The 27,621-nt window shown below is 35.6% G+C and overlaps 1 protein-coding gene across 3 annotated transcripts in view; it reads right to left on the bottom strand.

The window, feature by feature from the left end:
* Window positions 1–6,375: 6,375 nt before the first annotated feature.
* SKAP2 (src kinase associated phosphoprotein 2) overlaps window positions 6,376–27,621 on the bottom strand; it is a 360,207-nt gene continuing 338,961 nt past the window's right edge. For 2 of the 3 annotated variants that reach the window (XM_011972275.1, XM_011972277.1), the window contains exons 11-13: window positions 24,114–24,226; window positions 9,408–9,509; window positions 6,376–8,971 (exon numbers count right to left, since the gene is read on the bottom strand). In XM_011972275.1, the coding sequence (XP_011827665.1) occupies window positions 9,417–9,509; window positions 24,114–24,226 (206 nt within the window). In that variant the 3' untranslated portion in view covers window positions 6,376–8,971; window positions 9,408–9,416. The remainder of the gene's footprint in view (window positions 8,972–9,407; window positions 9,510–24,113; window positions 24,227–27,621) is intronic. The other variant, XM_011972276.1, reaches the window with a different exon arrangement.

Below are 27,621 nucleotides of genomic sequence, written 5' to 3'. Positions count from 1 at the left end.
AGAGAAGCTTGGATTTTAGAAAGCAGTAATAGCAGGTACACAATGTGTCTATTTTTTAAGCTGATAGAATTGACTAATGGTTCAAAATAATCAAGGAATCACATCATAAAGCACCATTTTAAAGAGAAGTGCTAAGAATTAACTCTATACTATCATGACATCATCAGATGTTACCAGAATTATGTACTACATCACGCTATAGATTACAATTGCTAGACTGGAAAATGGAATCTTCGGCAACTCTGCATAACAAATATACTTAATAATCTTAAATAAACTCAAACTTACTTTGATATCTTCTAAGTAATTCACATGAGAAATGAATTTTTAAAAAATCAGATCATGAAAGCCATTATTATTTGAAGGAATATGCTCAATATTTTAGATAATTTAAATTATTTAAGAGTCCTTTGCATCTTTTATTAGCTTTGCCTAAAGTTATAACATTAAAGCATTAAGGTTACATGTAATGAGGTTCTGGTTTGCCCTTATTTCTAGCCCCATATTTTCACAAACTACAAACCAAGATTAGTGCTATATTACAAGGCTAATTAGAGAAAATAAAATTGTGTCACTCCTAGATATGCATCTGATGTTTTTTAACTAGAAAATGTGTATTCACACACAAACATTCATAGATACCCATCTGGAAGAAATAGTTAATAAAAGGATTAGATAATGGGCAAAGGAAGTCAGTACAAAAATTTTCCTTAGAAAGTCAGTTTAAAAAAATTAATTCTCTGCTAAGTCCAACCAACTACAAACAACATACACCTAAAGACTATTATTAGCAGATTGGTGGTTTTACATACCATGAGAAAAGTTTATTTAGAAACTTTATAGACAGAAGTAACATCTCTGTGATTAAAATCACCATTAACAGAAATTGACCATAGCTTGGAAGCCAATGACTTGACTTAAAAATGCACTGAAAACTAAAGGAGAATCAAATCTCAAACTCCTCTAGGATTACTTACATCAATTTTTACTATAAATAAAAATACCAAGGGCTCACTACAATTATTTCAAGTAGTATTACAGCCAATGCTGAGTATCAAAATTCTTTTCCCTTGCTAGCTTTCGGTGCGAAGGAGACATTATTTGATCATTGTTTCATTTCAGTTCTTGTATCTTTAAATGCAGGAAAGCCATGTTTGACACTACTGTTGATTTTTCAGTCACTTCTAAACATAATCTCACTTGAGCCTAACCACAACCCTGACAGGGCAGAGAGAACAGGCACCACTGGTATTCCGCAGGGAAGGAAACCTATTCTAGGGCACAAGGCACTAGCGAGTGAAACTAGAATTTTGGTTGACTCCAGTTCCAGTGTTCTTACTACTACTCACTTTCAGCTGAATACTGCTGGTACAACCCTGTCCCCAACTGAAGGAAAAAGAGTCCTTACTCCTAAAGGGGTAGGGGGTTACTCTCAGCTTCCAGAGTTATGTTACCGTAACTGGTAGCAACTCTGTAAAAGATGTTCACACTATTCATATACACAGGTCTTTGCTTCCCCTCACACTTAATTCAGTAGCTACAAGCACTTTGGAATTTTTTAAAAAAATAAATATTCTTATCTGAAACAATACTGAAACCCTTGCATTTCCCTCCCCGTTTATTTTTAAAAATATATACAGAAGAAAAGATTCCCAGTTTGTTTCCCAGATAACCCGTAAGGTTCAGACATCACAAAATCAGAGAACCTTTTATGTCTTAGGACACTGCCAGTGGCTTAACCTGCTAAGAGCTGTACCAAGGTAAGGTTATATGCGGCTGTCCTTCTCCTTCCCTGTGTTTATGCCCTATCTTATTTAGACTATGAATCTACTGGGGAAAGACTATGTCAAATTCTATGTTTGAAATACCCCTTGCACAGGATGGCACTTAAATGTAATTTATTCAAAATGGAATCATTTAATTAGATAGGAAGAAAAATAGCAAGCCCTGAGACGATAATAAAGAATAAAGCAAATATGCTGACCAACTGAAACAAAGCAACAGAGATAACACCACACACTCACAAGATTGCTACATTTCAGTTTTTCAATTCAGGATGCTTATAACAGGATAAACACACAGTTACACATCTTGTTTTTTTGCTGGATTCCCAGAAAGTAGAGGGCATACTTGACATTGTGAACTCTGCAGAGCGGTAAGAATTATAACATCTCATGGCTCATATGATTCCAGCTCCTTGGAATAGCCTGAGGAGGAGGAGGAAAGTGGCACAAGGAGATGAAAGCAGGGAGCAACAGAGACTCTACGGACCACAGGCGCTTGACCTGGGAATTAGGAATTAGTAGGGTATCCTAGATGGGACAGGTTATTTTACACCATTGAGATCTACTTGGTGGGCAGCTGGAGATCAGGACAATGCAGTCATCCGCTCCTTGCCCTTCAGAAGCATGATGTTCTGAGTAGTCGGCATGGAAACATTTCAAATAACTCTACAGAATGAAATACCCCTTGAAAATGGAACTTTGGTACACCCCTTTCTCTTGGGCTATAAGACAGTCAGTACTACAGGGTATATTTTAGACTGTGAGAGGGCTCAATTTTACCACCTCTCTGGTTAAATTCTGGAGCCTAGTAGTGAAAGTTAGTCCTTACTTATCTCTTAATCTTTTCACTCTCCCCACCCCTCAGCCTCCAATCACTGAAGTACAAAAATATTTAAAAAGGATTTCTTCAAAAAACACAACAGAAGTCTTTATGAGGCCCAGTACAAGGCACTACTTGGGTGTCCATGGAATAAGACCTTGTACGTACTTATGTATCAGATATTCCAATGAAAATTCTTCTTAAACAAATTCACATCTCAACAAGTAAAAGTCATGTCAGACATTGCCATCACTCGGTTACAAAATTATACATGTTTTACAATGAAGTTTACTGATTGTACGGTTTAATAATCCTTTAAACCATTTTTTTAAACCTATGAATTAAAACCCATCCCCTAAAAAACAATTATTTGAGACAGAAGCAGCTGGATTTACAGTCCTCTTCAAGGCTCCCCCGGCTGGTCCCTTTACTGGGCTTCACATTGGAGGAGGTGGAAAGGATGGGAAAAGGTCCTTAGAAAAGGGTCGCTTTGGCTTGGTGTCCTCTCTGGACTCTGCTGCTTTGATTGACTTCCTATTTTCATCGGGACTGGAAGGTCAAGTGTTCCTGCATAGAAGTTTCTTCTCCATTGCGGATCAGCTGCTTTGGATATATGATTGCCATGGTATGCTTTGCTGACTAGTGAGCCAAATTCAGCTACCCAATGGTCAATTATTGAATGATTCTTTTCATGTGCTTCAGATTATTTTATAGAAATGGTGACATCATTAGTGGTCAACAAGCATTTGTTGTATGACTATTATATGCAAAGAATCTAAGTAAGCATTTGGTTTGAATTCATCACAGTACTGCACAGCAGAATAGTGTTGAATTCAGGGGAAGGAGGCCGGTATGAGGCTTGGCTGGGTAACTCACTACCCTAAGGCTTTGGAGACAAATTACTTAACCTGTTTCCTAATTGGGAAAATGGTAATGAATAACAGAACTTACTTCATAGGGTTGTTATAAGAATTGAATGAAAAGTGCACAGCATGACAAATAGTAAACACTCAGTAAATGTTAGCTATTACTATTACTAGTCTTAGTTAAATTATCATCACGTTTGATGTGATAAAGAACACAAGATTTTCTAAATAGACTCCCATGGGAGCTGGGAGGGGAAGGTAGTGTACGTGAATCTGCTTACTTGTTGGAATTTTCTCTTCCACGAAAGCAGCTGTCTCTAACCAGCATACGCTAGTGTCATTAATTTTCTCCTTTGAGAGTACCTGTGTGACACTTTCCTTAAACAAGAAGTAAATTGCAGTTCAAGCTACAAAATGGCATCTGCTTTTACTCTAGCAGGAGTGATATTTTTATATTAGAAAGTTGAGGCCAATAAACAGAAAACAGACAAGGGCTGTGCTATATTGCCTCTCTGAGTAAAGGATAACAAAAAAGAAAACTGGAAAAAACAAAACAAAACAAAACAAAAAAACAGGAGAGAAACCTAGGAAAACACCTTCTAAAGTCCCAGCATTAAGAAAGGTACTTAAGAGATGGGCTTTGGGAGCAGTTTCTATATTCACACCTTTGCACATATTCAAGTGTTTTGGCTTGCTCAACTTCCAGCCACCTCTCTCAACACCAAAGACCTAAACTGAGCAGTAGTATGACTAAGGCGACTTTCTGCATTTACGGTTCCTTTCATCTTGGGGACTCAAAGCACTCCAGTTAACGTAATCATACAACTTTAAATAAACAGGGAGTAAAAGTTAACAAAAAGGACAAAAGCTAAATTATGATTAGATTTGGCGGCAACTGTGAAACTTCCCACCTACTTGCAGAAACTTTTGATCTGCCCAAGGCAACAGCTAGAATGCTTTCAAGATCAGATGCAGGAAAGGCTTCTCTGATATTACCCAAGTGGAATGCAGGGCAGCAGTGATTTGGGATGCTTCACTGCAAAGTGAAAGTAGATCACTTGCCCCAAGGTGCCTGAGGAGGCACTTGTGCCCCTTATTTGAGATCACAACACTGAACACAAGGAAAGAAAAGAAGGAAACATCTAAGGACAATGTACCACAATTCAGCATTCTTATTATTCACAATCTCACTCAATTCTGTTATAACAATAAAATCCAACCTACTTGTTGATAGTATTACGGGATATACTAACTGTATAAAGCCATTTTCTCTATTAAGTTTACTAGTCAAGTTCTTTTCTTCTTAAATCTTAGGTCTTGAGATATTGTGGGGTGCCAAATCAGTTAATTAACAAATATTTACTGGATCCACACCATATAATATGTACCATGCTAGCAATAAATGTTTGTGTATAAGTAATGGTAGAACAGATTCTACTAGCAGAAATAAGAAAAAGCCACTCAAACACAGCATTAACAAAATGCCATTCCATGCTACTGTGATCATATAATTTTTAAAGTATTTATCTCCTCATAAAATAGTATACTATCACGGGTTCTAACACATATTCTGGAAGAACTCAACTCTAAGGCAGTAGGTATATAATAAACTGGCTAAAGCTGAGATGTCTAGAAATCTCTTGTTTCCAATCCAGAGGATAAATTGTTGTGCATCTGAGTATCTATTAAACTTTTATAATAATATTTTAACAATATAGTGCTTATTTGTTTCTCTGTATTTTTGAATACTAAGTATATTACTGATAAATGAGGTCACATTCATCAAATGTTATTTTATATATATATATACAAAGTGTATACACACACACACACAGACACACACACACACACAAAGTATTCTTTCAACCTTTGAGTGAAGCTGTGTTTTCCATATCTTGATCATGTTTTGATCCTCACTCTTCACCACCTCTTTCTTTACCATGTGGATTGCTTTTCAATATTCATGAACCTATTAAACTCAAGATAAGTAAAAGTGATCTCTATATGGTGTGTGTCTGTAACTCCAACAAATGAAATACAAATGATTGATTTATCTGAAATTTAGAACTTTACTTAAAAATTCTCATAATGCTTCACTCAGTCTCACTGATGAAGTTCAAGCTCGTAAACAACATGCACATTAGGGTTAATTTTCTTCTAATGGCTGAACTACAAATCTGAATCCATAATATATAACTCAGTTCTATTTTAAAGTATGACCCTGGATAGTACCAGTTTATGAATGAGTAGCAAGTAGTAGGGTGCAGAAATTACATGAAATTATATAAAAAGTAGAAATCATAAGAACCAAGAGTGAGCCTTTGTACACGTTTAAGAAACATTTGAATGGATGCCCTACTCTTTGTGCAAGGCTATATTCAAAGTGGTTGTGTACTGACAGCAAAAGTGAAACAAAACAAAACATAAAACAGTAATGAAATCCTACATATATAGATTTCACCTACACACGGTTGAAAAGTGATTTTTTTTCCCATGGTCCTATAATACTTTACATAATTATCTGTAATTAAATTAGCACACAGTAAAAATAATCAGCTTACAATAAAACAAAGTATTCAAAACACTTGCTGGACTAAATGACATTCTTTTTCCATAAAAGAAAGTGTCATATGCAGCAGAGTGGCAAAAATAGAATGGAGTGAGCTGTGTTAAGTGTAAATCCTAAAGCAATGAAAGTCATTTGTATTATCCTTACTTCTTTGAATAAATTCAGATGACAGCCCTATTTCATTTCTTCATTCAGTTTGGAGGCCAGATGGCATTAGAATCATTTACTTCACCTTGTTGTGCTTAATTACTACAATCAACACACTATTTTCCAAATTAATCATAACAAAGTAATTTCATTAGTAACACAGCAGGCTGTTGAATTATTAGCATCATAACAGTTTGCAAACAATTAAACTTTATTTGAACCTTAAAAATTTGCAGAGTGGAACATTATTGTAAGATCTAATGGCAATAGAGTACAAATTCAGTACAGAGCAAATAATCAAGCAAAATGCTATATAAAATATGACTTACAATCACCTTTGAAAAAAATTAGCTCTCTAACTGTTCACAGAAAAACAAATAAAAGCTAAGCAAACATAATGAGACCATAGCAATTAGAGTATTTTCTAACAAGCCATGATGTTTAAATTCATATTAATGATATTATTATGATCTTGAAGAGTAAGTGATATATCGTCAAGGGTATAAAGAAAAGTTTCTCCCTGGTTTGTATACAAATGATTTCATCAAATGAATATAAAGCAGTCATGAATTGAAAGTAATGATTATTTGTCTTGTCACTCCAGTTTTAAGTCTTTTGTTTCCTTTCTTATGTCTCCCACCTATATTCAAGTTTTAAAAGAACAAAGGCCGGAGGAGTTCTGAACAGAAATAACACCTTATTTCTGTATTGTCACTGTTCATGAGACTATCTGGCTTGGAACTGTTGGTCATCAGTTGGCAAAGGACTCCCTCTCCTGGATTAACTGTAAAAGGAGGCAGAGATCTAAACTCTTTCCATCATGGGCGAGTTTGTGCCATGGGGGAGGGGTTCCAAGTGGTTTTGTCTGCAATGAAAAGCTGCTGCCATCTACTGGCCTAGGACTAAAAACTTTTCAGCCCAAAGCACAAACCTAAATCCACAAAGGCTACATTGTCATTGAAAACAACGGCTTTTGCTTTTCAGCTGCTCAAGTTTTGAAAACCAGTCCACTAAATTCGTCTTTGGTTGTCCAACTTTTGCCAAGATGATTTCAGTCTATTTCCATGACACTATGTGAGGAAAAGGTAACAACTGCACAAATGTAATTTCTGAAAACTTCAACTTCACAATGTCTGTATATATAAACTTGTTTACTCACAATCCCTAAAATCAAATTCCTTTTTTTTTTTTTTTTACATTTGAGATTGGATGATCATGATATTGAGGGGATAATGGTAAAACAGACCCTCTCAAACACTGCTTATAAACAATTTTACACAAATAATGGAGATTTTAAAATATTACCAGCTCAGATGCATGGTTAGAATCTTTATAAAGCAAAGATATTGAAAAGTTCCAAAAAGATAATTCTTGATAAGTAATGATTCAACATTAGCAGTTTATGTGTATTCCAAATAATTAATCAGCAATGCATTTTGACATATGTTAAGGCTATATTGGTATCTCATAGACATTTTAAACACCTCTGATTTCAAATATACATGAAAAGGTAATTATATGATTCCATAAATCTTGCTCAGGCAGCACAGAGTATAACTCAAATGTCAGGCTAAAACTACCTTTCTGCTCACCTGTTGGTACATGCTACCATTGGGATTTCTACACTCTCCTCTCCAAACTCTTCTTTTCTTTTCAGTGCTCTGAAGTATATAGAAAAATCTCAAATCTGCTGTTCTGCAATGGGACGTACATAGGATAGCCATAAGGCAAGATAAGAGAGTGCTTGGTTATGCCTTTTTACTTTGAGAATACATTGAGATTCTGGTTGTTGTTGTTTTTTTTTTTTTTTTTTGAGATGGAGTCTCACTCTGTCGCCCAGGCTGGAGTACAATGGTGCGATCTTGGCTCACTGCAACCTCTGCCTCCTTTGTTCAAGCAATTCTCGTGCCTCGGCCTCCCAAGTAGCTGGAACTACAGGCGCATACTACCACACCTGGCTACTTTTTGGTAGAGACGGGGTTTCACCATGTTGGCCAGGCTGGGAGATTCTTTATACCATTTTGTTAGTGGTAGGATGGAATTTCTTATGAATTTTTTGTTTCATTAAATTTAAACAAAAGTACAGTAGAAAATGTTGCCAGGCCCATCATCGCACCAGGATATTTGTATGATAAAATGCTTTGCATGAGTCATACTTCTGGTATGTACTCGTGTTGCAGGTGACAGCACACTGCCATTTGCAACTCCATCATTTTTTCTTTCTTGTGGTTGTATTTAATAGGAAGTAAATGTGTGAAAATAAATAATAACAATAAAGTTACCTACAAAGCTTGAACATTCTTTAGCATTCTTTGTTTAGCAACCACATTATTTAGCATCAACCAAAAAAACTTGCATGATACATTAAATTTAAAATGCTATGAAATTATATACTACACTCTAAAAATAATTGATTTCCAATGATTAAGAAACATTACAACTCACACCAGAAGTAGCAATAGTAGCCTACTATACTACAGTAGACTACACGGTATGTATAAAATAGTGATGAATTCTTCACACAAATCAAATGGGTAAATAAAAACTATAATTATTTCTTTGCAAAATAGCAACAGGTATAACTTTACTGGTTGCATCTAATTTACATTAATACCCTTCATTTAATTTCACATCAGAGGAATATTTTAATGAGCGACTGCATAAAATAACAGTTAAAGACAAGTAATGTTTAACAAAACAAGGAGAGGTTAGGAGCTGTCACCTATGCTTTCATGATACTTCTAAATCCAAAGCATTTGCAGACAAGCAGAAGAATTTTCCTTTTCTGCAGAAGAAAGGGAAAGCTGCATTTTAATTTTTGATTCAGTTGAAACTTGATTTTTCCTGCTTAAAAAAAAATTACACTTTTAGCCAAGGAAAAATGTATTTTTACTCAACATTTTGTCAATTCAACTCTTCAGAAAGGCCATAAAAAGTGGTATTTTACTGAAAAGGAGGAAGTTTGGGAAAACAGCTGGTTACTATCAAAGGAACTTTCTCTAAATAATCTATTCATTTCCAAAGTAAATTCCAAGAAGTTTTTATTTAAAAAATTCTTATTTTAAAAATTAAATCAGATCAAATAAAACAAAAAAGATTTGGGGGCACAATCTTTGTGTTATCAGAAAACTCTAAAGACTTTTAAAAAGGCAAAGACTCATAACGAAGAGACCAAGAGAACATATGAGCTATTACAGAATATTGGATTAAAATGTACTTACCCAGGACTCTCAAATATCATACATCTCCATTATGTAGGCTTTAGGCACCAAGCCAATGGCTCCCTTCATTTCTCCTACCCACCAGCCGTATCTATTGTATTCCTAATTGAAAACAATATGCAATATTAACCTTTAGACTGGTGTAAGTACAATGTCGTTTGTATGCAACTTCTTAGAAATGTTATTTCTATTTATAAAGTTAAAAGAACTTGAGCTGCAAATGTAAACATTTTCATCTTTTTGTTTCTGGACACTTTAAAATGCTGTTAGGCAACGATTTAAATTAAGGTATAACACAAAGCCTGTTTATTACTGGGCACAGAAACAAACACTCATGATGAAAACCTAGAAAATGAAACTACCTCAGGAAGCCTTCTCTCGGGGACACTCTCTCTCCACAAAGCCTGGGGACACCTTTAGAGGCTATAGAAGGTTAAAGCCAGGATCCTTAAGCTATTATATTTGCCTTCAAGAAGCTTATCATCTAGCAAGGATAAAGTTTTTTTTACAATAAACTACTTATTTCTTAAACTTATATGACTTAAAATGATTTAGAATGTTGACAGAGGTCTGCCCCTTCTCAAGAAAATCTAATATACACACTTTAACAGATAAATTAGAGAATAAGGAAACACTAATAATACCAAAAAAATGCTTAAAAAATAATTCACAAACAGGTTCCTTTAAAATAGTTTCCCTAAGGCATTTATTATTCCTTTATGATTGGCCATAAACTACCTTAGATAAAGGATAGGTAGAAGGAATTTAAAGGTGGTGTTAGAGTCACCCTTATAGTGGAAGATCAATAGGAAATAAAAGTATCGCAAGTTATAAAGGCAAAATATTAATCTAGCTCTAAAACAGAGTGGTTGATGAGTCACCTCTGCATTTACTTTGCAACCTAAGATAAAAAAACCTATGCCTCCTTTTCTCCCACTTTTTCCTCCTTTGACAGATACACCACTGCTTTAGGCATTGTGAATACTCCATAACCGGTCTCATATGTCTGCCAGATTGACTAATGTATTTTTATCTCAAATTTATTTATGTGCAGTGAGATACAAACAAAGTAAAATGAATTACAAGTTTCAAGAATAATATCTTCCAAAAGCAATACTCTTCACAAGCACTGTAGTGCTCAAATTTAATTTTTCATATAAGACAAATTTTTAACATCAATCCCAAAAGTAATTTAACAGGTTATGATTTTCCAGCATCTGAGTCATAGATAAATGTGCATATGTATATTGAGTTATATGTGGGGAGGGAATGTTAATACTAGTACAGACTTAACATTTGTATTGATTAGTATGCTATTGACCATCAGAAAGGAAAATTATGCAATTCTTCAATAGAAATATAGCATTACATTAGCGTGTATGTATTGATATGCAGTCTATCAATAGAGAGATTATAGGATAAAATCCATAGGCACTTTTTCAAACAGTGGGCAGTATCGGGATTAGGTTTATTGGAAGAACACAGTGGAGGGGGAGAGGGGAGAAAAGACCACTCCTGCAATTGTTATTCTACTGAGGGCACAGCTCTGGCTTGTGAGGCAGTAAACTCAAGATTTTAAGTTTTAAACTTTTAAAGTTCACTGATAGTGTGAACTTAGTGGACAACTAAGCAACGAGGATACTCTGACGCCCAGAACCCAATGATGGCTATAATCTATGCAGGACATATTTATCAGAAGAAAATACTAACTTACTGAAAGCCATGATTAGCAACCATTATATCTTAATAGGTACCTAATAAAACTGCCCTTTTCTAATTTTAAGGCAACGAATACAATTAGAGCCTAATGCTTAAAAAACACACCGTACTTAACAGTTTCACAGACTACTGTAAGATTTCAAACTGGATAATTGACAGGGTAGTCTGAGTGTTAAAGCTCTCATTCAATGCTAACGTAAGATTTTTAAACTGATTATTTGGAATGAGAAAATGAACTAGCCCCCTGCTCCCCAATGACAGACACAGAAAGCATTCAATGAGAGGACATGTTATTGGCTTAAACTTGCTTCCAGAGAATGGTCCTCAATCTGGGGGTCAATGCTTCGATTCAAATTACAAGCCAGAAAGTTATTACTTTATAATATTCCACTTTGGTCATAGTCTGTGCTATCAATTAAAGGCATGTTATCATTTTCAAAAAGCTGCTCACACCCAAATTCAAGAAATTAGTTCCCAAGAAATCACATCAACAAGGGCAGACTTCACAGTTGAGAGAATTCTGTGCTACGGTAGAATAGTAAGATTTATTAACTACAAAGCATAGTGGTAAACAGCAGGGAGGAGCTTAATCAACTATGAACAAATCCCTTAAAAGTAACACTCTAGGGAGAAAAAAAAGCTTTAGACTAAAATAATCTTAAATGCTTCACTTAATTTAAAATAATTGAAAAACATAGGAAATATACACTTCATAAAAATACTCTAAAATATCAGATTTAAATCAGAAAAGGTAAAACTAAAAACCAGAATATTTATTACCTTATATTTGTAAAGAATTGCAAATTATATTCCTGTTTGGATTAATGCATTATGATCAAATATAGTGAGGTAAAAATACAGGAGGCAAATTTATGGATTTACACTGCAGCCATTAGAGTATGTTGACAAGACTGCAAACACAGGAGCTTTTTACTTTTATCATTATCATTCTCTGTATGAGCCTCCTGAGCAACATGAATCCCAATTAAACCATTTGCTGCCTATAAATTGGAATGAAAATGCTTCTTGGAGTACAGTATTCTAAACTTTGGCCTGAACATTCAATATCATACAAGGTTTCCTTCTGAAAAAGAAAATCTGCCTGTCTTTGCCTTTTCTCTTTTCCGCCCCCAAACAAATGTGATTATGAATGATATATTACTTACAGTGGAAAATAATGCAACTGATACAATGTTGTTTTCCAGTCCACAAACTAATTATAGTATTGTTCTATAAAGTCACAGGTGCATCATTTAAAAAACAAAAAGGAAAACTCTCAAACTTTATCTTCTTAGCAAACAAAAAATAAAAAGACAAACCATGCCAGGCTGTTGTCTAAATCTTTGAAAGGTTAGGAAGCATCACGTAATCTTTATGGAACACAAGGTCTCAGGTACAAGGAGGTCTGCCATCTGGTATCCTTCACCTATTCAGCTCTTAACATCAACTGAAATGCTAACATAGGCAAGTGACTGTACTTCAGGAGGACTGATAAAATAATGAAGAGTCCTTTAATCTACAGGAAACCATTCTAGTCAATTTATAAGAAATATTGCATCCCTTTGTAGGACGTGTAATTATTTTCTATTAATCATGTGCTATAAAGCTACATTATGCGGTTATTCTGTTATCACTAGAAAGAGGCCTGCAGTCAGCTTCTGACAATGTTAGGTAATTACTAACACAAAGCTGCTTTCTCCTCCCGCAGTAATGCTATCAAGATCCAGAGGTGTAGTGATGCTTATTGTATAAAAATAGTACTCAAAAGAAATTCAGTATCTGCAAAATGGATGGCTTCAAGGCAAAATGTAGTGTGGCAATCAAAGAAGCAAACAAAAGCCAAACTTGCCCAGTAATCTGAGAAAATAATCGTAAGGCGGTAGTGAATGCTTGTGATCTAACTCCCATGTTTTCAATTTTCATACCACTATAATCATTTTGTTTGTTTTATTTTGTAGTTGAAATTTTAGGCCCCAATTAATATTTATTGAGCAGTAAGAGTGACTGGGTAAGAAGGCAGGAAAAAGGACTAGTTATGACAAAGTGAAACAGAGACTTTATCCAACATAATAGTAGTATTTACTCATTAACTAAATCTTCTTTCTCTGCTGGAATATTATTTTACACTTAAATAAGGCCCAATATTTACTGAAATCTTTTTCCACCATGACTGTCATTTATCGAGTATGTTAATCCACTTTCTGCCAATGATATGGTAAAAGAATGCTGACTTAACAGCAACCTAAAACATTAATAAGATTTAATAATGTGTTAACCCTTTCAGAAATTAGTTACCGATGTATTTGAAAGCAACAGGTGTTTGCAATGTTAAAAAGATTTTGTGTCCTTTTTCCAAACATGTATCTGTGCTTCAAAACACACCAGCCTTTTGTGAAAATGAAAGTAATTTTATTCACAAAATATAAAATACAGCAAGTTTAAGAACCAATGGACTTGACTGTTGTTTTCTTAGTATTCTTCATTGTGATATCTTTATTCATAAACACTGTAGTACTATGAAGACTAGATACCTATTTAAAGTGTATAAATACTTTCATCAAGGCTACCTCTTTAGTCTCTTTTTTATTAACTCTTATTAGAAACTTTGTAAGAATCTTCTCATTTCTCATACATCCATCGTTTCAAAAGGTTATCTTTAAAATGCACAACAGGAACTGCACAACCTCGGTGTTTTACTATTACTATCTACACATTAACTACCTGAATCTTAGATTCCTAACTTGTTAAATGAGGAAACTGACACAATCTTTAAGGACCTCCATGATGTTTGAGCACCACCATTCAGGAACCTGACTGAAGACACTAAGTTCCCTAGTGGTGTACTGTTTTTCCTCCTTGCATTGTCTACTCCATTTTTAAAGCAAGAGAGACAAAGACAAGGAAGCTGACAGTAAGAATTTAATTCTCATAACAAATTTTAGTTTATATCCCTGAGTCATGATATATTTAATTCCATTTTCTACAAAGTTGACAGTTACAATACCATAGAGTAAAAACTGACATTCAGACTGATGATTCGCAGATAATGTTAGGCAAAGAAGACCACGTCATGCTCAGTAGAGAGTGACTTTGGTATACAGTGTACAGTATTTTACCCACCGATACATGACTCTATTAACTGTTCTCAGGTTCATCCATTCCACTTTATTCTCACTGGCACCACTAATTCAGGCCTTCATCACCTTGCCCTGGATTACTGCATTATCACTGCTACCTCTCTGTTCTTTCCAGGAACTCTTTTCATCAGTTTACCCTGCTGCTCAAGAACTTACACTAACTCTCCACCGCATTAACTATAGACTTTAGCTTGTTTCCACCCTGCTAGCAACCTTTTCCTGTCACTGTTCTAGCTGGCACAGTACAACCTTCTGCACTACACTCATGCTACCTCTGTATGTAGTGCTCGCTTCCCAGAGACATCTCCTCTCCCTCAGCCAAGTCCTGTCCAATGACTAAGACCTGACTCAAATTACTCAGTTGTCATGAAATTTTCTCTGATTTAGCTAATCCATATTTATATCTCTCATTTCAAGCCAAGCATTTATTCCTCAGTAGATTTTACGTACATTAGTTTTATTCCTTCAACTAAAATAAAGTACAAACTCATTAAGATCAGGGGAAGGACGTGCACTTAACTGTATGCCTCCCACTGCAGGCCATATAAAAGATGTTCCATAAATACGTACTGGATGATGAAATAGACTAAGTCTTCATTTTGGATGATGCACTAGTTGACTATCCTAAATATTTTCTTTAAAAATGTAATTTCCAATAGTAATATATTTTCTTTTGTGTATATTAGACATAGTTAAAGAATTGTAGTAGTGACTAAACAAGCATTTGTTCTGAAGCATTTACGTGTAGCTGAGTGGGCGATCTGAAGGAGCATGCTGTTCCCACCTGTGGCAGGCTGTTGCCACCATGTTTTCAAATGCACTACATGGGATGTGCCTTGTCTAAAAAGCTTAAATCCCATGTGCAGAAAGAAGGTATTTGTCCACATTGGAACAGGGACCAACTCATTCCAGTTCTTGGAAAAAATGAATTCAGTTTAATTTACTTGTAACCACTGAAAGAAGTTAAGACAGAATTCTGCAAAGGCAAAAAATAGTATGACAGGTAGAATGGAAAATCTCCTGGTTTTTTTTAGCTCCTCCTTCTTATCTTCTCAGAAGATACAGAGTCTCATCCTAGCTCTGTTGCTATCTAGCTTTGTGACCTTGGGCGATAGCAAAGTTTCTTCAGGGATGACTTTTTTGTTTATACTCTTCATTGAGACTCTACAACAGTGTAGTTATGTACTTAATATAAATCAATAAGCCTAATTATTATATATTTGGACCTTCACAGAATTACCTTTATAAAATCTTTTATTATATTTACTATGAAAAGTTTTTGTTGGGGCCAATACCTGCTACTTATGCACTTATTTATACAAAGTTGTTGAGGTCAGATATTCAGGGCAGATTCATGTGAGAACATTTAAGCAGCCAGTGCTGGGAAAAGCCAAGATCCTTCCTTTACGATTAAAAGAAATTATTAGCTCCCATCTCTCCCTTTTTTGGTTTGGCTGCCAAGAAGTTCAGGGCCAAGGTAGAAGTACAACCGCAGAAACACCATTGTCTTTTGAGGTTTCTATAGGAGTGGTCCATTTTTCCTTTGGGCTTTTATTTCTTTTTCCCCTATTATGTTGAGCCTCGATTTATTTATCTATAAAGTGAAGGGTTAGCACTAAGGTCCCCCTCACTCTATGATCCTATCATTCTAAGTTCTTTTAAAAAGTAGAGATTATTTCCTGTTGTTAACTGTATTTTGGTAAACGCATAGTAAACATCCACCTGCCATACTGTTAACATATTGGGATACAAAAATACTTAAGACACAGTGTCTACCTCAAGAAGTTCAAAGTTTAGACAGAAAGCCAGAGAAACAGGTAATCATCATATTGAATGTTAGGTAAGAGAGGGAAAAAAATGTGTAAAAAGAGAAGCAACTAATCCTATAGCAGGATCTGAGAGGCTTTACATAGAAAGTGACAGCTGGGCTGAGACTCCAGAAGGAATAATGAAAGGAGCAATACATGGAAGGCATGAAGGCCTGCAGAGATAAAAGAATGTGCTGCGTTCAGGGAAGAGTAAGTAGTTGAGTGTGGTTAACACAAAAGGTACAGGAGAAGATAAGGGAAAAGTGGTGTAAGTTGCTATAGAAAAACTAGCTTGGAAACATCAGGTTGATTTGGTTTCTCACAGGGTTTCTCTGGCTGCCTACCATTCTCCAAGGTAAGGAAAGAGAAGTGATTCTGGCCAGGCGTGCTGGCTCATGTCTGTAATCCCCACACTTTGGGAGGCCAAGGCAGGAGGATCGCCTAAAGTCAGGAGTTCGAGACCAGCCTGGCCAACATGGTGAAACCCCATCTCTACTAAAAACACAAAAAATTAGCCGGGCATGGTGGCAGGAGCCTGTAATCCCAGCTACTTTGGAGGCTGAGGCAGAAGAATCGCTTGAACCTAGGAGGCAGAGGTTGGAGTGAGCCAAGATTGCACCACTGCACTCCAGCCTAAGTGACAGAGCAAGACTCTGTCTCAAAAAAAAAAAAAAAAAAAAAGAAGTGATCCTGAATCAATGATGATGTCTATTGGCTCTATGCTCCCCTTTCATCAATACAGCCATCCACCCTTTCCATAGCATAGCTGTTCTTCTGGGTTTTATACGTAATAGACACAGAAAATATGCATTCATATTTGTTAAATGAATAAACTCCATTCATACATAAAGTTCCAGTTCAAGTTCCATTTCCTATGAATCTTTCCTTACTTACTTACTCCAGTACTTACTGACTTCCCTTTTTTCTGGGATTCTCCAGGACTACAACACTGATACCCTACATTGTGTTTTATTGCTATTATCTATTTTATGCATTGGTCTTCTCTTCGACTTAATTGTAGTCTCCTTGAATAACAGTTTGTGGCTTTTCTGGATCCTGTTCAAATAGTACTTCGCATGAGTGTTCACCAAATATTTGATTAGAAAATGAAATAATTTTGACCATCTATACAAGATTTAATTATGTAAAAGATACTGTCAATAACATGGTTCGCTGTTTAGAACTGGGATGTGATAATTACAATTAACCTCTGATATAGAAAAGAAGTTAAAGTCCTAATCAAGTCCCACTTAAGTGTAGCAAAGTAGAAAGAGAAAAGGCTTTAGGGTCAGAACTGTATTGATACCTGGAGAAAGCACTTAAGAGCTGTGTATCCTCAGATAATTTCCATAATAACCTTACTGGGCATCAGTTTCCTCATCTGTAAAATTATAACATCATCTATTTCACAGGGTTATTATATTAATTATATGTGTGAAAGCATACTAAGTACCTAGAACAGGAATTTGTAAATGCTCAATAAACACTTTTTCCTTCCCTCTTCCCATCCCTGCCCACTAATTGGTATAGCAAAGTATTATGGCAATAACAAAAAAACAGAGTACTTTGGGATGCAATATAAGGCAATCTGATTTTTATGAGCAAGTCTCCACCCTGTTCTTCCAAAAATAATCTTATCTTCCAAAAAGAACAAGTATTTGAGGAATATAACATTTTATTTATTACAATTTTAACTGGTTGTTCTTTTTTTTCTTTTTTTGAGATGGAGTCATGCTCTGTCACCCAGGCTGGAGTGCAGTGGTGTGATCTCAGCTCACTGCAACCTCTACTTCCCGGGTTTAAGTGATTCTCCTGCCTCAGCTTCCCAAGTAGCTGGGACTACAGGTGCACACCATCATGCCCAGCTAATTTTTCTATTTTTAGTAGAGACAGGGTTTCACTATGTTGGCCAGGTTGGTCTTGAGCTCCGGACTTCAAGTGATCCTCCTGCCTTGGCCTCCCAAAGTGCTGGGATTACAGGAGTGAGCCAAAACACGTGGTATGCTGGTTGTTCCTTGATAGCTGAATACTCAATGATGAACATCTGTCACTTATCTATAATTTACTAAACATCGACTCAAACTTTTCTTAATCAGTAGTCTAGTCTCTGTGCTGAATGATTTCCCTGGAATATCTAGCTCCATGTTCTAAAGGGATGAGGAAGAAGACATCTCAAACGAGTGAAAGTATGCTATACACACTGAGGGAGTTCCTGATTTTCAAGGCTGAAATCATGAATTGTTCAACTGAGAATTTAAAAAAAAATATATCAACATAGTGCTTTTCTTTAAGGTTTTGGTGTTTTGCTGCTGCCAAACTCTTGGTTATTCATGCTGAAGTAAATCACATAGGCCTTGCAGGTGGGCTCCTTTGCAAAGCAGCCCTCTCCACTGCCACCTCTGCTCACCTTGCCTCTCTGACACTGCCTTCTGGCTTTTCCTGTACCTCTCAGGCCATTGCAAGGGCTGAAGCTGCCAGCCTGCCTCCTATAAGTACCTTTTGCTTTCATCTGCCAACATTTTTCTGGAATGTTTCCTCCAATTTATGTAAGAGAAAGTAGGGAAGTACTTAAGCATGTCGTTCACAAATAGATAACAAGAGGAGTCCTATGAGTAGAACTAGAACATTTTCTGACATGGTGTTGTGTCCATAAACTGCTTTTCACTACTAGGAGGAGACGGGTACTACATAGGAGGTTGGCCTGGTTAATGTTTCCACTGTGCCCTAGACCATACATCCATACTGACAGCATACAAACTAAATGTCATCAGACCAAACAAATGCAAGCACGAATACAAACACTACTTCTTATCAAAAGGCTATAAAATATAACATTTTGGAGCTAGCTTACTGTCAACAATGCATGTCCCATATTCAGATGTCCTAGTTACTCTGCAGCAGTTGGCCATGCTATTTGTGGCATACTGGGTCATATGGTTACAAATGAAAAACTAAGACAGCTAAAAAGTAACTTATTTCCCTCTGCCAGTAGAGCGCAACAAGACTTTCATTTATTAGCATAGGTTTGAAGCCAAAAAAAGCCACAGTAACTTAATCTTTACATTCTTACAATGAGAAGCAAATGGTCAATGACTGTCACAATTCACCAATCACTGGAAAAAGTCAACCAAACAGATATAAAGGGAGGTACAGCTTGAAACTCCAACCAATATACACCAAAAAGTACCCTTTTATTGCACATTGGTGACCACAGTCTTCACCTACATTTCCTGTGTTTGACTTAATAAAAAGTTTCTCAAAGGCTGCAAAGTTAGTCGCATATGCCCTAGACTAGATAAAATATTCCAGAATTCTTAACTCTCATTTTTCTTTTAATATCATAGTGTGCCTCTTTTCTGAAGTGTAGCTTGCCTGTTATTAAATCTCTAAAAATAATTCATTGCTTTAAAAGTAAGTATAAGAATGTGGTTAGCAATTTATTGATGAGTACAGATTGAAAGATAAACTAACAGAGGATAGAAATCCAGAACAGCAAGACAGAATAACATAACCAAAAAGGCATTTGGGACCTCGGAATATACCTATTGCTATATAATCTGGATCCTGCTATTAAAATGATAAAATTTCACAAACATGCTTCTAGGAAAATACTATTAGCTATAATACTATGTTCCTGTTTTATTTAGTGGTAGTAAAAATGAAATGAAAACTAATAAAAATAGTTAGCATTATTTTAAACAACCCAATTTCTTAAGGAAATACAGGTTTTCTATCTCAAATATGATTTCCCCCATCAAATGAATCTGAAACCAATCGTTAATTCATTAACAATGCAACTGTCATTAAAATCACAAATTCTGCTTTCATCAGTCTTTATAAATTTGCTCCATTTTTTAAGAGAAAAAAGAGATTTCCAAATCTCCATTGAACTACTGAAGCTTTTAATTTTAACACATAAAAAAATAGCAGCAACCCTATGTGAATAGAAGTATAAAGCAAAAAGTTACTGGCTTGCCTTTTAAGGCAGGCGGTGTTTAGATTTATTATTAGTGAGGTTCAAAGGTGAAACCTAAGAAAATGCTGGACACTTTGAAGGAGGGGCTATCTCAGCCAGGGGTCACATGATAGCTGCTAATTGGAAAATGTTAAAAAGGGAAGGGGAAAGGGCATAGTTTCTGCCTACTCTTCTTTCTTTATTGCAACATTTGATTTGCACCGGAAGAAAAATAAAAAATAAAGGCTAAGATCTGTATAACTTTCAAAAGAGGTCTAAAATAAACAAATCACCCCCAGGTTGACTGAGCGCAGCTAACATTCCATCGAGGCTTTCTTGCAAAACAGAAGACAATATATTGAATTTTCAAATAAAACTATATTTCTATAGTGATTTTTAAGTGAAAACAACCTAATCCCCAAGCTAGTTAAATGTTTTTCTGCTATTACATTTACAAAATTAAAACATTTGCCAGGCGCAGAAGCTCATGCCTGTAATCCCAGCACTTTGGGAGGCCAAGGCGGGCAGATCATCTGAGGTCAGGAGTTCCAGACTAGCCTGACCAAAATAGTGAAACCCCATCTCTACTAAAAATGCAAAAATTAGCTGGGTGTGGTCGCACACGCCTGTAATCCCAGTTACTTGGGAGGCTGAGGCAGGAGAATCGCTTAAACCTGGGAGGCGAGGGTTACAGCGAGTCGAGATCGTGCCATTGCACTCCAGCCTGGGCGACAGAGTGAGACTCCATCTCAAACAAACAAACAAACAAACAAAATTAAAACACTCTTCATTATAATGCATGGGATTTTATTTCCTGTTTTGTCTAAATGTTAATTTATATTGAAAGTATGCATCTTTTCTCAAACTATTTTGTGTTGCCTTTTTAAAGAATATTTTCAGAATTGACACACTTCTAGAGGATAAATCAAACAGTGATAATTTGGTATTTCAAATTATAAATGAGTCCATTACTAAAAGAAAGCTGCATATCTTTAAAATCTTTTAAATTTTCTTATTTATTATTAATAGACAAGTCATGGCATTAATTTCTTTACAAAGTACACATTTTCTATATCTCTACAAATACTATTTCAGAATCCTTAAAATGTATTCTTCTTTATATATACAATTTCTATATTTAATTCAGAATGATGAACAAAGTTTTCCATGATTAATGCTAATAATTTATTGACATGAAATAGGAAAGTAATAACCCATAGCTGGATTTAAAGTTGAATTTTTGACACCATTTTGATTGTGTACAATAGCTGCAATTACCTGCACCACTCATTCTGAGCCACTAGATGGTGTAAAAAAATAAACTGAAAGGTAAAATTTCATCCCATCATCACAAAATCTAAATATAACTCTGAAAAACTCAAACACATTGCGAGACATCTAAAAACGCTAGTGATTTCTATACTAATTGTACTTAATTTGTAATAATATCAAGCATTCAAAATTGCAGTTATTCACATATTAAATGAATTTATGGTATTAACTTACAGTCTGAGTTTGCCAAAGTTTTGATAAAACTGGAAGGCCAAGTCAATAAAGACTACTAGAAAGTCTCAAGAGATTCCTAGCTGAACCTGTCTGAAGGAAGGTAGGGAAGTAAGTCTTCACAAATATATACTCAATCCAAAGCAACCTGTCTATTCGCAGCCAAGATACCCATCAATAGCTCAGAATATGTCCAAATCTCATCAAGGGAAAGCTAAATGTCCTCTCCTTTTTACCCTCACCAAGATTTACCAGGTTGATTCCACTAGGTCCACAGCTGGGTAACGATGAACACTGAACCTTATTCAGCCAAAGGTAATAATGTGCTGGCTAACACGGTCTTCTTTCTTGGCTCTTTTTTCAAACACCAAAATGAACCCTGGGTAGATTACTCATCTCTAGAAGGCCCTTAATAAATATGATCATGATGGTGAAACTTCAAGCCTTGCAAAACACTGGCAGAGGAAGTACTTTTGATCAGCTCTCTCCCAAATAATAGCATTTAAAAATGTTAGATGGAAGTATGTGCTTTCCATGGGCTGGAACATCTTTAACCTTTGTTCTCCAATCAGGCTTCACAAATAAAATTAGTTTACACAAAATAGGAACTGCCTCCTTCGGAATCCTAAAAGTATGATACATACCTATGATTATACTTTTAATTTCACGTTAACCAAAAATTTTTTCCTGAGGCAACAGTAGAAATAAGATATGCCTATGGTTGCTTGTTTCACAGCCAGTTCTGGAAGCTGGTGCTCTACCTAGGCTTTCAGCAACAAAGACAACCTGATTCAAAAAGAAGGTTTTACAAATAGATCTACATGGGCTTAATAAATTTCATATTTACAAAAGGAGTATAATGGCTATATGCCACTCACTCCTATAATCTGAACTTGCAAGTGAAATCTAATCAACGTTTTAGTTTTATACACAATTGCAGCTAAATTGGTTTTAAAAAGACTATGGGCTATATAAATTTAGGAATGATTCCAAGAAAGTTTCTTGACAGGAGCTGAAACTAATCAGTTTGACTGCTTTATTAAGTAATTAACTCAAAAAGCTGTCATCTTAACGCAGGACAATTTAATGCTCAATAACAGACTTAATCAAGAGTTGTGACGTAACTATATAGCGTCCAAGAACCTAAAACATCTTTCTGGAACAACAGTAACAAAACTCCATGCTAATGAGCAGAAGACTGAGAGAAATAAAGTGACCAGTCTTAGCTTTGGGCACCCTAACTAGCAATTATCACAGTCGGCTTTATTTATTTTATCACAGTTGTCAGAATAGGTCCTGGCACACTGCAGGTGCTTTATGATGGAAGGAAGGGAGGGAGGGAGGGAGGGAGGAAGGAAGGAAGGAAGGAAGGAAGGAAGGAAGGAAAGAAGGAAGGAAGGAAGGAAGGAAAGGGCACAGGAAAGAAAACAAAGGGAAAAGCACTGGTCTGGGAGTCAAGACACAGCTCAAGTCATGACTCTGGCATTTTCTTGACCCAAGTTCCTTCATCTATAAAACCAAGAATTAGATTATCATCATGGAGACTCATCACTCTAACATTCGATGATTCTCTGTGTTATGATTTTATGCACCAGCCATCTAGTGTTAAAATTCAGTATGTGACCTTCTTTCCAAATTGTCTTCTGCATTTAACAAGTCATACTATCTCTCTGAAAAGTCCAAAATATTTCTCTAATCAAGAAAGAAGCCACATCAACCTTCTAGACTTATGATTTGACATTTTTCTAGTTATATTTCAATTGTTTTGTTTCTAAAGTAGTCTTGTAAGTAGACAGAGGGAAAATTTTAAATTCCCATATTACAATAGGGGAAATTAAAATATGAAAATTAAGGGAGCTCATACACATTACCAGAAGTATAATCACGATAAGAAACTTGACTTTTAGATCTAAGGACAAAAAGATTCTGAATAATCCAGTATTTTAAGAAGCAGATACAAGAATTTATATACACACATACACATACACACACACACACACACACACACACATATATATATATAAAAAGATGGGTTTATAGAATTATACTTTGCTATTTTGTTTACAAATATAGTATGCTAAACAACTTAAAAAATTACCTAAGCCTGTCTGAATAGAAAAGCATTGCTTTTAAATTGCCGGAACACCCAATGTATTTACATAAAGATGAAAAACTTGTTCTATAAACATAGTGTTTCCAGTAGTGAATGGCAGACAAAATCAGAATAAGCACACAGAAGAATAAAAAGGAAGAGGAAAGAAAAACATAATAAATAATCTAATACATTACAATGTTAACTTTCACATAAGTATATTGTTTCTGGAGAAGGCAGTAGGTGGATGTCAGCCAAGGGCTGAAGTGATAGGTAAACACACTGTTAAGTTGAATCCTGTTATCTGATTGTGTTTAAAATTTGATTACATTTCATTTGACAAAATAATTAATTATTGTGAACTCCCAATTGTTAACAAGGACCTAGAAGAATTCCAACTGGCATTTTTCCCTAGCGCTATAAATCCAAATGCATTAAAAATCGAGCTTTGTATTCCCTCTTTACAAATGTCATTTTGGGGTATCTTCTTACCTTGCTAAGAATGTAAATCACATCACCACGCTTAAATGACAACTCATCAGAAAAAGCTCCAGTACAATCCCACAATCCCTGGTAAAAATTAGCATAATCAGTGCTCTTATCCCCTAGGAAGAAGAAAGAGAAAGCATGAATTAGGGCCTTCATGTAATAATCCCTCATTTCAAAATAAACCAATAGAAATTAAACGATGCCCTAGATCACCAAAATAGTCTAAAAAAATTCTGTCCTGAGTAAACGAATATTTTATTACATCCACATGAATCCTATACCTCACTATCCTCTTAAGACCACTTGCAAAAAGATCTGATTTTGAATTTTGGCTTTTCTTTTTCTGCCTTTCATCTAAAATCTGTAATTGCTATATGCTGTCATCAAACCAGCACCTAAAAGTTGCTTCCCAGTTATTTTAAAAAAGAAACCTAAGCCCACTTGCAACATGTTTTGAAGATGTGTCTGCCACACTTCACAATGAGCAATATCCATGAGATGTGACAGGCTTTGTGAAATAACCATCTCACAGAATTTGAGACACTTCATGAAAATAATAATAGTAAAGGAGCTAATGTACAAATATAAAACCAAAACTAAGGAACCAAAATAAAAAAAAAAAACAAAACTAAACCCTAGAGCTGGTTAATGAAAGACAACTACGTGGAAACGGTATAAAGAGTAATTGCAGCAATTTTCCTCAGGGACATTCGTACCCAAAGCCAAAGTTATCTTTGACATTTTTTAGCAACTTTGAAATTGCCAGTGTTGAAGCTGCATTTTTCAACAGATTTTTGTCAGCCCCAGTTTACGACATTAGGCTCTGAATAAACATGCAACATACACTGGAGTATCAGCTCATCCTTCTAACAGCATAAGCACAATGGATGTGATGTGCTCAAACTGCCATACAGACCATTAACTGATTGATTATTTAGCACTTTCCACTCTGTAATACCACAATAAATGGGTAATAAATGCTTTGTCACTTATGCAGTGCGGATCTCCTGAAATACAGAACACAGTTAAACACACTAGACGCTTTTGTTACACTAAGAACTGTTTCCTGTTTTTAATTTCATGATAATTGAGTTTTGATGAGTTAACACAAAAAGAATGCAAGTAATATCAATAAGATGTCCATGTGTTCACTAGCCAGGCGGAATATATACGTGCTAACAACTTCCATTCCTGGAATGTCATCTTTGAATTCTGAGGGGATAACTGTGGAGACACATGCTGGACCAGAGTTGTCATCTCAGTACTGTTACATGGCTCTCAAACAGCAGGCTTTTTGGTGATTCCAACACAACTAGTCACATTAGCATGTCATTAGGGTGTTCATCTTATTATACATTATTGTGATTTACACAAAGTATTAAGTTTACTAGAAAACTTTAAAATTCTCTTTAATATATGAAATATTTTAAGGCCAAAAAAAGGAGAATCTGAATAATATGGAGTCTGAATATTTAGGAAATAGAATGCTACTTTTCGCTTATAAGAAAATAAAGATGGACTAGAAAATATACAACCTAGCAAAATCCCTCTATTAAATTTTGTCTCTTGTTTTCTAAGAATTAAAAAAGAGAATGAGGGACAATGGAAGTGGGGAGAGGAGGAAGAGAAAGGAGGAGGCAGTGGGAGAGACAGATACCTTATTGACTTCTCCACACTAGCATTTGAGCACTCATCACATACCAGCAGGGATGTATACAAGCTTGGGAATCCAACCAAGAACTAACAATGCTTGTGGCCACTCTTCATTACATTTTTTTCCCCAAAGCATGTATTAAGTAAATTCTAAAAACGGACACTAGAGGGCACTCCAGCTGGCCAGATCATTTCAAATATTGTCAATTTTTTTAAAAGAAAAAAAAAATCACTTAATAATAAAGTGACTGATTTCCTTTAAAAACCACTTATTTAGACAAATAGAGATTTAGAAGTTGAAACATTCTAGTCAGATTAAATCAACTGGTAAATGGGTCAAATGTTGTGCCCCTTGCAGTCCGTCAGTGTCAGTTTAAAAGTCAGGGAATTAGAGCAAAGAGAGGATGACATCATTTCACATGCAAGGCCTTCCCCCACAGTAACTGGCCAGGAGGTAAAAGGATCTAAATGGCTGGTTTCTTTAGTCTGTCCTCCCCATGCTGCTCAGCCTTAGGCTTGCTCCAAAAAAGTGGAAGAAACAAAACTTGGGCTAAAAACTAGAGTAGAGGTTTTGGCTTAGCTATGTTGTCCCATTGGGTTCCCCAGCTGTCCAGGCTGCTCTTCTGTTTTTCAGATTCACTTACAATAGTTTTTCATTCAACAGATTCTCAAAGGGGAGGGGAGAGAAAGAAGGAAAAGTATATGGTGATTTCTAACACATAATCCTTATCACTTTGGGGTCTCTCTTCCCCTCGATACGCTTGCTGAAACTCCCATTAACACTAATGGGAGTTACAGGAGCACATGAGGGGAAGAGAGACCCCCACCGTGTGCAAGATGCATCTCTCCCTAGATGTGCATCATGAGCATTTCATTAAATCTCACTGCTGTAAAGAGGCAACAGAGCTAGCGATTTGGCAATGCTGGGAAAAAGATGCATTTTCAACTGTGCTTTCTATAATCTTGATGATGATGTTACCCAAAGACCAACCTCATTTTTGTGTCCCATACGAGAGCTCTGTTAAAGAATAATTTGTTTATGTCACACAGCTATATACATGTATGATTTACTAGTCTATCTATTTCAGCATGCAATACTAGTTATAAAGCAGAAAAATCATAAGTAGGGGGGAAAAAAACCCTGGCAGTATATGTTTATGAGCCTTAGTCTCCCTCAGGGAAGTAATGTTTGAATTCTTGATATGAAATCTGGACACAAAAAATCAGAAACGGTCCTGTTCCTTAGAGAGCAGCAATCTCCTCTAGCTTACTTTTTAAAATTTAAAGTGTAGCTAAACATACACAAAAAATTAAGCACAGACAGCCTCAAAAGCACAGTAGGTTTGCAAAAGTTAGCACTGTTCGCCTCTAAACACTGAAAAATAATCCAGTTGAGATATGTATTTTTAAAGATGGGATGAGGCAAATGTCATAAACATGTATTTTAAAGCACAAATTTATGTCTGGTTGTCTTTACTACATGGATTAATTTTCCTATTCTATCCACATCGTGATTTGTATTTTCAAAATTACAAAAAAAACTCCCACATTATGTTTCTTGTCCTGAGAAGCACGAATGATTAAAAAAAGAAGAAGGAAAAAAATTAATTAGCCAGCCTGTGAAAGATTAAAACAATGTTCTTACTCCTGCTTTTAAAAACATACAAGAAGAGACCATTGGGCAAAGCTAACAGAATTGTTATGAAACACGTAGACAGAGGAGATACTTTGCAAAGATGAAAAACATGATGACCACGGGTGAAACATATGAGAATAAGACAGTGGAGAATCTCTCCTTTGGTGTTACAAGGTTTAAAAACTATTTTAGAAAGGTAAATATATTCTATAGTGTTCAACA

Source organism: Mandrillus leucophaeus, unplaced genomic scaffold (genome assembly GCF_000951045.1).
Source record: "Mandrillus leucophaeus isolate KB7577 unplaced genomic scaffold, Mleu.le_1.0 Scaffold128, whole genome shotgun sequence".
In the NCBI taxonomy this organism is placed as follows: Eukaryota; Metazoa; Chordata; class Mammalia; order Primates; family Cercopithecidae; genus Mandrillus; species Mandrillus leucophaeus.
This window is presented reverse-complemented; position numbering and strand designations above follow the sequence as displayed.